Source organism: Pseudonaja textilis, chromosome 9, assembly GCF_049901715.1.
Source record: "Pseudonaja textilis isolate UNSWEBS1 chromosome 9, rPseTex1.2, whole genome shotgun sequence".
Lineage (NCBI taxonomy): Eukaryota > Metazoa > Chordata > Lepidosauria > Squamata > Elapidae > Pseudonaja > Pseudonaja textilis.
The window spans coordinates 4,909,456-4,923,812 of NC_141998.1; the positions used below are offsets into that span (position 1 = coordinate 4,909,456).

The 14,357-nt window shown below is 44.3% G+C and overlaps 1 protein-coding gene across 4 annotated transcripts in view; it reads right to left on the reverse strand.

Annotated features, from left to right (window-relative positions):
- PDLIM2 (PDZ and LIM domain 2) overlaps positions 1–14,357 on the reverse strand; it is a 75,991-nt gene that overhangs the window by 12,982 nt on the left and 48,652 nt on the right. For all 4 annotated transcript variants that reach the window (XM_087938679.1, XM_087938680.1, XM_087938681.1 and 1 more), the window contains exon 7: positions 204–364. In XM_087938679.1, coding sequence (XP_087794805.1) covers positions 204–364 — 161 coding nt within the window. The remainder of the gene's footprint in view (positions 1–203; positions 365–14,357) is intronic.

The following is a 14,357-nucleotide window of genomic DNA, read 5'->3' on the forward strand; positions in this document are numbered from 1 at the left end:
CAAGCTGCAGTGTAGCATATTTTGAACAAGGATCTCCTAGGGTAAAAGTGCCCAAACTTGTCAACTTTAAGACTGGTGGACTTGAACTCCCAGAATTTCCCAGCCAGTCATGACATCCACCAAGACTTCAAGTTGCCAAGGTTGGAAATCTTGGTCCTAAAAAATTCTCCTACTTAGGTCCATTAGAAACCAGGAAAAGTTACCTGTAACTGCGGTTATAGGAAGATGGGCTTCTTTCCTGGTCCTTCCTGATCTCCCCAGGGTTGGAGAAGGAGTATCTACCAGGAGATGGAGAGCCATTTAATGGAGGCAACATTGTCACTGGAGACACCCTGGAATGGGTGAAGTTTCTTGGTTCTGGTATCTGACGTAGTAGAAAAGAGACAGTAGGATGACATTACATTAAAAAAGGCCACTAACAAAGATGACTGCACAATCAATCACAAAACACTTTGCAAATATAACATTTTATAACAGATAGAACTAAACTGATTACTATGTGTGTGTGTGTGTGTGTCTATATCTATCTATAACTATCATCTCTCTCTCTCACCTTTATTATTTTAAAAATAATAGAATAGATTAGAATTCTTTATTGTCCAAGTGTGATTGGACGCACAAGGAATTTGTCTTGGTGCAAATGCTCTCAGTGTACATAAAAGAAAAGATACATTCGTCAAAAGTCAATAATCATCAGGGAAAACACTTAATGGTAGTCATTGGTTACAATAAGCAATCAAAACATATTAGGAAACGGTCAGTATAAATCATAAGGATACAAGCGACAAAGTTACAGTCATACAGTCACAAGTGGGAGGGGGTGGGGGATAAGGAGTGATGAGAAGATTAATACTAATAGTAGTGCAGACTTTGTAAATAGTTGAACAGTGTTGAGGGAATTATTTGTTTAGCAGAGTGATGGCATTCAGGGAAAAAAACATCCTTGTGTCTAGTTGTTCTGGTGTGCAGTGCTCTACAGCGTCGTTTTGAGGGAAGGAGTTGAAACAGTTTATGTCCGGGATGTGAGGGGTCTGTAGATATTTTCACAGCCTTCTTTTTGACTCGTGTAGTACCCAGGTCCTCGATGGAAGGCATTTTGGTAGCAATTTTTTCTTCTGCAGTCCTAATTACTCTCTGAAGTCTGTGTCTGTCTTGTTGGGTTGCAGAACCAAACCAGACAGTGATAGAGGTGTAGATAAAAGCAGCGAACATACCCAACACTCCTTCTCCCTCCTCTTCGCCCCACAACAACAACAAGAAGGTGTATTAGACTGGCTTTCATGCCTAAGGCAGGACTTGAACTCACAGTTGCTCAACTTGCTACAGCATAGAAACTCCCCAATTACAGGTATTCAGTTTTCCAAACGTTCATTATTAAACCTCCAGGGACCAAGCTGTTTGTCTTTTGGGGAGGGAGGCTAAACAATGGTGATAAACTCTAGTAACACAGGCCTGAGGCTAAGAGACAGATCGATCCCTGTGCATTTCAGCCGTCGGTCCTACAAAAATATACAATAATCTCACAACCCACCTTCTCCTAGGTCTACGATCTAAGCCAATGATAATGAACCGTTAGGGCTTGGTTCAGAATTCTGTCTCTATCTCCTCTGTCTGTCTGTCTCTCTGTCCGTCCGTCCATTTCCCGCCCCCCCTCAAAGACAAAAGAATAACAATTCTCTATCTCCCCCTCTATTTAGGCCACCTGAACCGCAGCACTTGGCTTCAGGTGTTGATGAATGCTGTCATGGTGTGTCACCTTTGACACCCAAGTCATAGGTTTCCCATCCCTGTCCTAGACCCTTAATTAAAAAAAAACACGAAAGATATTTAAAGGCTAGGTTTAACCCAACGATTCAAATTCTGCATCAAGAAAAGGCAAGATTTGGCCACCTGTATAAAGGATGCAAAGTTAGATAAATAACCACACAGGAAGGAAGGAAAATGGGGCAGTTAAAAGGGAGATGGAGTGAAATGTCTCACCACTCTACCCCACCCCAAAACCCCCCACAGGAATGCAATCTGGCTAACTGGCTGTTCAAGATTTCAGTAAGCCTCGCCAGCAGTCTTTCAAATAAATCTTCACAACCAGCCACGGAAGCTAGAAATACGTTTCTACAAAACTCTGCACGTCTCAGCCACCTGCCAAACTGCGTATCCAACATCCCTGGTTTTTCTGCACCCTTGTAACTGTTACGAAGACGCAGGACGGGGCCGCTGGGGGTTCGCAGGGGTTTGGAGACCACCCAAATCCCACTCCTGGCTGGCCTACCTTGCTCCTCCCTTCCCCTCCCAAGAGTCCCCAGGTGGCCCATTTTGGATGCAGGTAAGTACAGGGTGCACACAGAGGTTCAGGGAAGACAAAAAATTGGGTCTTCTGGAGTTTGGGAAGGCCGGAAATGGGCCTCTGGAGCCCGGGCAGGACAAAAATGCCCGCCCCCGTGGTGCAGGAGGCTGAGTAGGCCACGCCCACCATGGCCCACCCACCCAGCAACTGGGCAGAGAACCCTTTGCTAAATTTTTTGAACACAACACATAAACACAGATGGTCAAGTTCTATCAAGTCTAAATGTTCCATAGAACCACTTCACCCTTATCCAGTAATCCCCTGATAAGCCAAAATCTTTCCTGAAGAGCAGAATGCAAGCTTTCTATTGTGAGTAGAATAGTTGGGGTTTTTTGGGGGGGGTGGACATGAAACTAAAGACAGAAAGAAACCTCTTCTCAACTTTTATCCCAAACCAGAAGGAGAATCCTCACCAATACTGTTTTAAAGGCTATTAAACGTTTTTAAACACATGTATTTGAGAAAGAGGGGTAGTAAAGGTAACGGCTTATCCTGGCTTATGGTCGATCATTTATTAAGACTAGCCAAGAGGGAAATTCTTGAGAACTCTGCACAGGTCCTACCATTGATCTTACAGGATTTTAACATTAATTGCAAAGAAGAGCAATTAAGATGATTAAAGGCCAGGAGGCTAAAAATCGTATTAAGAACGGTTGGAGGATTTGGGTTTGGCTAGTTAGAGAAAATAAGGACTGGGGAGGATGTGATAGCAGCATGCCAATATTTGAAGAGCTGTCACAAAGAAGAGGGGGTCAATTTATTTTCCAAAGCCCCTGAGGGCAGGACAAGAAGCAACGGATGGAAACTAATCCAGGAGAGAAGCAACGAAGAACTAAGGAGGAATTTCCTAACAGTTAGAACAATTAATCAGTGGAACAGAAGTTGCCTTCAGAAATTATGGATGCTTCATCACAGGAGGTTTTTAAGAAGAGACTGGACAGTCACTTGTCTGAGATGGTATAGGGCAGGGGTCTCAAACACAATTTACCTGGGGGCCGCTGGAGGCAGAGGCTGGGTGAGGCTGGGCCGCATAATATTATACTTTACACTATATATTTATATTATACACTAATATTATACTTTCATATCATGGTGGGGGCCACAGGATATCGTCCTGCGGGCTGCAATTGGCCTGCGGGCTCCGAGAATGAGACCTCTGGTATAGGGTCTTCTGCTTGAGAAGGGGGCTGGACTAGAAGACCTCCAAGGTCCCTTCCAGCTCTATTCTGATTCTAATTTCAAAGCCAAATGCAATCAGGCAGATGGGGAAGGTTGTCATGTCAGACATATCTTACTACATCTTTGTGTAGACACTTGGAATGCTCTTATTTCATTCTCAGTTCCCTCCCTGTAGAATGCCAACCGATAGGAAGGGTATCCACACAAGGACGACAACTGCTTAACTGCTGTGCAGAGATAACTAACGGTACCCCAGTACAGTACCACCAAGTCAACCACAACGAGTCTTTCCCATTCATTTCCCACAGGCTTTAGAAGGCGTGCGTTACCTCAGCGGAAGAAAATGCGCCCTTCATTGCATTGAAGATTCTTTGAGGCAACCCAACAAGACAGACACAGACTCCAGAGAATAATTAGGATTACAGAAAAAACAATGGCTACCAACCTGCCTGCCATGGAGGACCTGTCTACTGCACGAGTCAAAAAGAAGGCGGTGAAAATATCCACAGACCCCTCACATCCCAGACATAAATTGTTTCAACTCCTTCCCTCAAAACGACGCTATAGAGCCCTGCACACCAGAACAACTAGACAGTTTTTTCTCGAACACCATCACTCTGCTAAACAAATATTTCCCTCAACACTGTCCAACTATTTACTAAGTCTGCATTACTATTACTGTTAATCTTCTTATCATTCCTTATCACCCATCCCCTCCCACTTGGGACTGTATGACTGTAACTTGGTCGCTTGTATCCTTACGATTTATATTGACTGTTTCCTAGTATGATTTGACTGCTTATTTGTACCCTATGACTATTATCATTGTACCCTATGACTATTATTAAGTGTGGCACCTGATGATTCTTGACTCTTGATTAATGTATCTTTTCTTTTATGTCCACTGAGAGCATTTGCACCAAGACAAATTCCTTGTGTGTCCAGTCACACTTGGCCAATAAAGAATTCTATTCTATTCTATTCTATTCTATTCTATTCTATTCTATTCTATTCTATTCTATTTTCTATTAAGTGTTGTCCCTGATGATTCTTGACTCTTGACGAATGGATCTTTTATTTTATGTACACTGAGAGCATTTGCACCAAAGACAAATTCCTGGTGGGTTCAATCACATTGGCCAATAAAGAATTCTATTCTATTCTGTTCTGTTCTGTTCTGTTCTATTCTATTCTATTCTATATTCTATTCTATTCTATTCTATATTCTTATTGTACTCTATGACTCTCATTAAGTGTTGTCCCTGATGATTCTTGACTCTTGACGAATGCATCTTCTCTTTTATGCACACTGAGAGCATTTGCACCAAGACAAATTCCTTGTGTGTCCAATCACACTTGGCCAATAGAAGAATTCTCCTCTATTCTAAAAGAATTCCACTAGATAGCATTATCAGAACAAAGGCGGCCACTTGTGCTAGGGAGTATTCCAGACCGGCTCCAGAATAGAGCTAAAATTAAATGTGTAACCCGCACTGAACTCATTTCCTGAAAGGGTGCGTGTAGGGGGTGGGTGTGGGGAGAGGAACACATTCTTGGATGGATACTCATCCTTGTTCATCCTTGCCCTGAAGCCTTGGGTGGACCTATCTGATGGCCTGATGGGGCAACAGATAGCCCAAAAGTCATCCGGTGGGAACACTCAGGCAAAGCCAGCTCCTGACCAGAAGAGGGCACTCAAATTTTTTGAGTTTTTCTAGCGCTGCGGGGAGCATCGCTCGGTATAGCCCAATTAGAAAGGGCTGCAGTAGCAGCAACAGCGGGGAAAGAACGAAAAGGAAGAGTGTAGAGCTTGATCCCCTGAGTTTAATCCATTAAGTATTTAGTTTAAGAGAAAAAATATAGGGCGTAAGATATAAGGTGGGGCAATTTATGGCTTGGAAACCCTACATTGGAGAAGAGCTGGGCTAGTCATTTACAACAACTGAATATGAATCAACAGAGAGATAGTTAATTTCTAATGTGGCTCTGCATTGCATTAGAAAAAACTTCGAAGTTTCAAAGTAGCTCAGGCAATATTACAGGGCGGGATGCGGTATATGTGTGTGTGTGACAACAGCTCCCACGAAGATGGTAGTTTACTGACAACAGTTTAACGACTATCAAAGTCACTGAAAAAGTGACTTATGATAATTTTTTTCATTTATGATTGTAGCTGTCGATGGAGATTCTCAATCCTCCAGGTCATGGTTGTCCCAAAGGTGCTTTTTTTCAAGAGGCCACCCAAATTCCTTCTTTTTTTCTTTGAAGACGTTTCGCTTCTCCTCCAAGAAGCTTCTTCAGCTCTGACTTCCCCTCCATCCAGTCAGAGCTGAAAAAGCTTTTTGGAGGAGAAGCGAAATGTTTTCAAAGAAAAAAACAAAAACAGAAAGTCCAGTTGCCTCCTGAAAAAAAAAGCACCTTTGGGTTATGGTTGTAGCCACATCCCCAGGGAGATGTGATCAAAATTCAGGCATTTGGCAGCTGGCTCATATTTATGACGGTTACAGTGTCCTGGGGTTACACGGTGTCCTTCTGACAAGCAAAATCAATGGGGCAGCCAGATTCACTTCACAATCATCTTACTTAACAACTGCAGTGATTTACTTAAGAACTGTAGCAAGAACGGTCATAAAATAGGGCAAAATGACTGTCTTGCTTAGCAACAGAAATTTGGGGCTCAATTGTGGTCGTAAGTTGAAGACCACTTGTATTTAAGATGGGAAGCATCAGGAGGATGCTAGCTGGAGTACCCAAAATCTGGGATTTGGCTGTTGCTTATCCTCCACAATTCCTCTGCAATCTCCCATCTTGTATGACCTGTAGTCACTTGCTTTAGCAACAACTATAAGCTACTTTCACACTCTTTTTAGAAATTTGAATCACACTGAGCTTTGGTTGGTTGGGCTATTGGTCTATGCATCAAAAGCAATTTCCCTGAAATGCACTACTATTAACCAGAGCTGGTAAATGGTGGGCACCCTTGCTGAGTTCCCAAAATCCAACCGATGTTCCTCAGCCAACTTGGGTGCCACAAGAGATAAGATACTTTTGCATCAAGGTGTTCTGACCCAAACTTGGTTCCAAGAGAGCAAACACAAGACAAAGGCAGCAGCACAACCTTTTAAGGTTTCATCTATGAATCCTGTTTCTTCACAGATAAAAGGCTGCTTCCAACTAATTAGCTCCGACAAGAAAGAACCTTGCCAAGTTTTTGCAAGGCTGCCAAAAACAACAGATAAGAAATATTTTACAACACAAGAGTCTTCAAATACCAACTTAAGATACTGTAATGTGCACGAGGCTGAGTTTCAAAACAACTTTGCCTTCTGCAAAGAACGTTCGTTTCACAGCTGGCTTTAATCTTCTTGAAGGAGGGGCCATTACCTTGTAGCCTTACTCCCGAGTCGCCTGTGCTGTTGTAGCTGCTCTTTCCTACAAGCAATCCTGCGTGCACACGTACTTGGCACAGGCTCCTCGGGAACCTCCTCATCGCTGCTGCCAGCCCCCACAATCTCTGAAGGCAGCAGTCCATTCCCTAATGGTCCTGGCCCCTCATCTGAGTCCTCGCTCTCCTCAGCCGTCAGCACCTCCTGCCAGCTAACCACAGTACAAGGTTATCACAAACAGCCCAGGCCATCAACACTGTCAACAAGACTGTAGCTCAGTAACAAAGAGTTATGCATACTAAACAATCTCAGGTGTAATCCCCAGCAACTTCAGGTAAGAAGTAACCAGAGAGGCAAATGATGCAAAAGATCTTTACCAAAGATCTTGGAGAATTAAGACAGACAGAGAGTCTGACTGAGTCATCTTTCTACATTCAGAACCAATTTTACCCCTTCAGGGCAAAGAATGAATTTCCATTCCATCTTAAGAGAAGCTGTAAAGGTTCGGATTATACTGTTGAAAATATTACATCGAAAGTAGGCAAGATAAAAATCACTCCCGATTAGGAAAATACCTAATAGCGAAACGAGTAGTAGTTTCACTAATGACTCAAACGTTTTTAGAAGCTCTGAATTGCTTGACCGGGAAACAAGAATGCTTTGGTGCTGTGTGGGCTATACGTTCCTTGGCTTAATTTGTGCCAACTCCACCCATTTCTAGTCAAAAACAGAGGTGGCCGAGGTGATGCATGGCACCGCTTTCTCATGGCTGAATTATTAGAAGCGGCTCCGCATGGAACTCCCTTTGAAATACACCCAGATATTTCAAAGGCCCTATAATGCTCTTAAGTGGAATTAGTCATTATGAACGTGCAACTCCCTTAGTTCAGCGTTCATGACTTCCTTTGGGTCCAATTCAGAATGCTAGTCAGTTTCCAATGGCTTAAGGGTGGGGCTACTGAAAGGATGCCGCCCCTTTCCTATAAGTTCCTTGCAGTAGTGGTGGGATTGAAAAAAAATTGCTACTGGTTCTGTGGGTGTGGCTTGGCTTGGTGGGCATGACGGGAAGGATACTGCAAAATCCCCATTCCCTCCCCACCCCACTAACCTGCTTTCCAGCTCCGTTCTCCTGGGCAGGGCAACCAAAGAAGACCCAGCCAATCAGCTGGGACTTGGGAAGTGGAGAATAGATGGGGGCGGGGCCAGTCAGAGGCGGTATTTGCCAGTTCTCCGAACTACTCAAAATTTCCGCTACTATGTAGACTTTTAGAAAATAATAAATATATAAAGATGTACTTCTTTCTTATTATATCTACAAAATGATTTTAGGATAGATTTGGGATGATAATATGAACTATTATAAAATAAACTAAGTAAATTATGATTATCTTGTAAAACATGAATAAAAGTATAGTCAAATGATTGATTAATAATGATACTAAGGTATTTAATTTTTGATTGAAAATATGAGATCATATGCAATGTAATTGTAATTGAAGACTATGAAATGGAAGCACAAAACAATTTGTAAACCAACCGGCACACTGTATGTACACATGTGGAAGACAGCTTGATGTTTTTATGTTTTGTTCGTTTGTTTTTAAAAACCAATAAAAATTAAAAAGAAAAAAAAATTCCACTACCGGTTCTCCAGAACTGGTCAGAATACCTGCTGAATACCACAGCCTAGTTCCTTGTCTCATTAAGATCTTCTGGAAATGCAGAACAAGCATCGTTTTCACAAGACAAAACATCTGGATAGGAATAGACATACACACACACACATCTGACTAAAGATGTTTGACAGAACCAGAAGGTTACACACAATGCAGTAGGTGGTCCCCACTGAGATGTTTTAAAAACATTTCTGAAACCAGCAGAAAATGGCATAACTGATTTTTTGGGGGGTGGGTGGGTGGAGGGGGGGATGATAACATCTGCTTAATTTCAGTGATAATTGGCGACCAGCTGAAAAGAAATTGCTTTGCGGCTACAATTTTCCCTCCCCTCATGTAAACCATCGCATGCTTGAGGAACTCCGATGAATGAGGATTGTCTGCAAGGGTTTAGGATGGAGCCTTTGAGAAGATAATTCCCACTCTCCCTTTTTAAGCCAGAGAGGTCTGTCATAGGTATGTGGAAGAGTCACATTAATGGGCTTGGTTGCAGAGTACAGAGGATGGAGTCAGGCGTGCATTCCTGCCTTGTGTTTTCACTGCTCCCTAATTCGGTTGGCTAACCTTCTCCAAGACGCCAAGGAATTGCAGCTTATTATTATTCTCCCCTTATTCCTTTCAACTGCTACCGTAGAACAATTGGGATGAAAACAAGTGTGAACGATTTGCTAATAATCCAGTCTAAATGCAGTGTTCAAACCATGATAGCATGTATATCTACTAGTATCAGTTTTTTGGGGACTGGAGATACCCCCCCAAATCAATTACAATCGTGAAGCTCCTATCTTGCTTTCTTCAGCATTTACATTTCTGGGTTTTCCGAGCAGCCTGTTCTCCTCCTGGCCCCCAATTTGAGCCGTTCCTTAACTCAATACCCCCCCATACACACACACACCAGCACATTTGCTTGCCAATAGAAGCCAGGAGCATTGTGATGTGGGCCAGCTGGCATCAAGCCACATCCATTTGAACTACACCTCAGGCTCGACCAGAGCTTCCACATATGCTTGAGATTCAGCTGGCTGCTGTAGAGGATTTAATCCAGCATCAAACAGCGGGGACCACTGGAGAGGCCCACCAGTGAATGGATAATATTCGTGGCAGCTCTAATGGGACGCCTCCCCTCTCCAGTTCTATGTCAGCCTTAGTAAAGCCTGAAAGATACTCTTGGCAGAATCCACCTGAATGAAAGCTCTCCGCACAGGTAAACACACGATTCAGATTAACGGAATTTAAGAAGGGACCTTGGAAGTCTTTGGAACCAATGCTCTGTTGAAGCAGGAGAGCAAGTGGGATTCAAATTTTTAACAACCAGTTCTGTGGGCGTGGCTTAGGTGGTGGGCGTGGCTTGGTGGTCATGGGATTAGCTGGGTGCGGCCAACTCAACATCAGTCCCATCGAGGCACACATCTCCTCGCCTGGCCTCTCATGACTGTGGAGATGCTGCAACAGTCGTAAGTGGGGAAAATGGTCATAAGTCCCTTTTTTCAGTGCCACTGTAACTTTGAATGGTCACTCCACACAAGCAAAGTACCAGCAAAGGAGGGGAAAAAAACTCCAGAGAAGTTCCTGGGACAGGAAGTCTAGTCCTGCCAAGAATGTAATAAGGGTTAACATGAGAGGCAGTTTCTGTAAGCAACGCCAGAATGTTTCCTTCCTGCCTTCCTTACAGGATTAGGCCAGTCATTTCTTCTAACAACCGGTTCTCCGAACTGCTTAGGATGTTAACTGGTTCTAGTGAATAGGTGCGAACTGGTAGAATCCCCCCCTGCCTATACCAGTGGTGGCAAACCTGTTCAGCACCAAGTGCCGAAAAGGGAATGTGCCTCCATGCACGTATGCACCAGAAACCGGAAGAGCAGCTCCCTGGCACGCCATGTGGAAGCGCCAGAAACCAGAAGCTCAGCTTCCCAGCACATGCATGCATACCGGCCACCTGGTCTTCCAGTTTCTAACATGCCTGCGTATGCGAAGACCAACCGGCTGACATGCATGAGTGCGCCAGAACCCGGAAAAGCACCCGGCGACGGCTGGCATTCCTGGAGAAATGGCTCTGAGTGCCACTTCCAGCACACTTGCCATAGGTTTGCCACCACGGCCCTATACCATTCTGGACAAAGGGCAGTCCAAGCTCTTCTTTAAAAATTTCCATTGATGGGACAGGCCCAACTTCTGGAGGCAAGTCCTTCTTCCATGGATTAATTGGCAGGAAATTCCTCCAATTTCTCTTTCATGATCTCCCATCTGTTACTTCTTCTCCTGCCCTCAGATGCTCTAGAGCAGTGGTCGCCAACTGGTGGACTGGGGACCACGGGTGGGCCACGAGAAAGTGTTGGTGGTCCATAGAGAAATGTCACCCCCAAAGTACTCCCCAAAGCAATTAATCCAGGCTGGGAAAATCCCCCACCCCAATTTCCTACTGATCGATCATTCTTTATTTGGGATCGCAGGATACCGTCCCTCTCTCTCTCTCTCCCCCTGAGAATGGAGCTGAAAAGCAGGTTAGTGAAGGAATGTGGCTGTCTTGGAGGGGGTGGGGTGTGTGTGTGTGAGGGACCTCTGTGTGTGTGTGTGTGTGTGTGAGAGAGAGAGAGAGAGAGAGAACATCATTACCAGCCATCCAAAGTTAGATCAGACGTCTCTCTCTCTCTCTCTCCCACCAACGTCAGCAAGCCACCATCAGTCAAAATTCATATTAGTGGTCCGCAGGATTTAAGATTATGAGTTTGGTGGTCCCCGAGGTGCAAAAGGTTTGGCAACCCCTGCTCTGGAGAATAGGTTCCCTGTGACAACCCCTCAAATATTCGAAGACTGGCATCGTGTCACCCCTAATCCTTCTCTTAGTTAGACCAGGCATACCTAGTTCCCTCAGTTAAGATGGATTTGACATGATACTCACCAGGGCTGGGCTGTTGGGGATTCGCCGGGAGTTCGGGAGAGCCCCCTTGCTAAGATTCTGCACAGTTTGGAGAACCCCCAAATCCCACTCCTGGCTGGCCCCGCCCACCCCTCCCGTCCCCTCCCAGGAGTCCCCAAGGGGCCTGTTTTGGATGCAGGTAAGTGCAGGGCTCCCACGGAGGCTCAGGGAGGGCAAAAAACGGGCCTCCCAGAAATTTGGGAAGGCCGGAAATGGGCCTGTTTCCAGCTTCCAGAGAGCCTCCGGAGCCCGGGGAGGCCATTTTTGCCTTCCCGGAGGCTCGAGGAAAGCCTCCGGAGCCATGGGAGGGCAAAACACGCCCCCACCACTGTAGTGCAGGAGGCCGACCAGGCCCCGCCCACCCAGCAACTGGGCAGAGAACCCTTTGCTAACTGATGCCGACTCTTTTCCAACACGCATCTTTTAATGCTTCCAAGTATATTGGGGGTTGCTTTGCTCCTTCTCTTCCCAACCTCTAGCAGCTTCTTAATCTAAAGACACATTTTTTGCTAGACAAATAGTAAATCCTCCTTGGCACTCCAGCTGCTCCTGCTTAAAAACATTGGAGACAGAAGGGGTGGGGGAGAAGTCCTTCCTAAACAGAAACAAATGTGTCTGGGAACAGCAGACTGCAGGGGACTTGACAGAAAGACGCTCATCAGCATTGCCTGTGATCTTCTTTCGTTCCCCCACCCACCCAAGAAAAACCAAGGAATCTGTCAAGATAAAGGCAAAGGTTCCCCTCGCGCATATATGCTAGTCGTTCCCAGCTCTAGGGGCACGGCTCATCTACGTGACAAAGCAGAAAAGCCAGCACTGTCCGAAGACGTCTCCGTGGTCATGTGGTCGGTGTGACTAAATGCCTTTGAAGGCGCACGGAACGCTGTTCCCTTCCCACCAAAGGGGCCCCTATTTTTCTACTTGCATTTTTTAACGTGCTTTCGAACTGCCAGGCTGGCAGAAGCTGGGACAAGGAAGGGGAGCTCACTCCGTGATGCGGCGCTAGGGATTCAAACCGCCGAACTGCCAATCTTTCTGATCGACAAGCTCAGCGTCTTAAGTCACTGAGCCACCACGTCCCTCTTCTGTAAGAATAGAGAGTTTCAACAGAGACAGTCTGGTCTTGCCTTCCCCAACTTGGTACATTCTGATCTTTTAGGTCCGACGTCCCATCAAGCTGTTCCTCCTCGGTGGCCTCCTTTCCTCTCTAGTGAGGGTCTCTGATTCTTGACCCCAGAATACCTACCTATCTTACACACTTAGCTAGCTTCATGTTGACCCTCTGTCATCAATCTTTTCATATTGATCTATGGGGTTTTGTTAAATCATTTCCATTTTCCTAGAGACCTGCAGAAAAAAATACATCATTCTCTGGAATGCAACTCATTGTCTGGATATTCCACATCATCTCCCCTAAGCAACCACTTCAGACACAGTCTTAAGTCTGCTGCCTTTTTATAATCTATTCTGATCTAGAAGATGATAGTTTAACTCAAGGGTCTTCAAACTTCTGAAAAATTCAATGGCTGCATTCTATACCAGGGGTCTCTACCCTTGGCAACTTTAAGACTTGCGGACTTCAACTCCCAGAATTCTTCAGCCAGCAAAGCTCTATACATTAGCTTAGACCAAGAGTCTTCAAACTTGGCAAGTTTAATACTTGCGGACTTCAATTCCCAGAATTTCTGGAGAAGGAATTCTGGGAGTTGAAGTTCACAAATCTTAAAGCTGTCTAGCTTGAAGACCCCTGGTTTAACCAGTCAGACAAGGAAAGGACAGGAGAGCTACCAGTCTAATATTACTACCATTTTGTGTTGAATTATGCTGGTAAAATTAAGCACAGGGAATTATGCTGGTAAAATTAAGAAAGACAGTAACCCCCTGGTGTAGCTACATTTGAGATACTATTCAGTGAAGGTTTATTTCATCTTAGAAAAGGATAAAGCGGTAGCTCACATGGTTAGGAAGTTGGGTTGACAATCAACAAGCCCACATTGTGACAGGGTGAGCTCTCGACATTCACTCCAGTTCCTGCCAAGCAGTTTGAAAGCGTGTAAAAATGCGAGTAGATAAATAGGTACTACTTTGAGGCAATGCTGAGGTCGCAGACGGATGCTTTTAACCTGGAAGCACCTCAGTGCTCCCAACATGAATGCATGTGACTGCAACTGGAAGAAGTGCAAGGAAAGAGGTCAGTAGGCTACTTTCCTGTGTCTGGGGCTTTAGTACAGAGCAGGAATGGAGGGGGGGCTTTTTTTGTGGCCCACGGATGCATCTAACGTTTTGGGAGACTGAAAGCTTCAAACTAGATGGGGCTTACCCCATAAGTCTTTGGTCAGACTATTTTTCAGAATACACTGTAATTTTTCATTTATTTCTGATCCCCAAGTGAGAAAGAAGTGCCACCTCCAATTTCAGTAAAAAGGGCTTTCAAAGACCACATAGAGAGGAAAAGAAAAGGAATTTGTTTTCCAATTGCCAATTTGCTTCAAGAAAGCAAACTGGCAATTGATTCAATACAGTCAAACTAAATCTTCACCTACCTGATACATATAGTAAAGATTTGAAATACCTGACTGTAAATGTATTAACAGCGGCTAGGATTGTATTTGCTAAAAACTGGAAAAATGAGAAAATACCATTGCAGGAAGAAATTATTAAGAAAATATTGGAATGTGCTGGAATGAGTAGATTGACATTTGAAATTAGAGAACAAGAGGATAAACAATTCTATGAAATTTGGGGCCTTTTCTATCAATGGTTGGATGATAAAACATAATAACAGAATATTTAGAATTTTAGACAATAATGAATATATAAAGAGATATATTTTTTTTAATTTGATATCATATTTA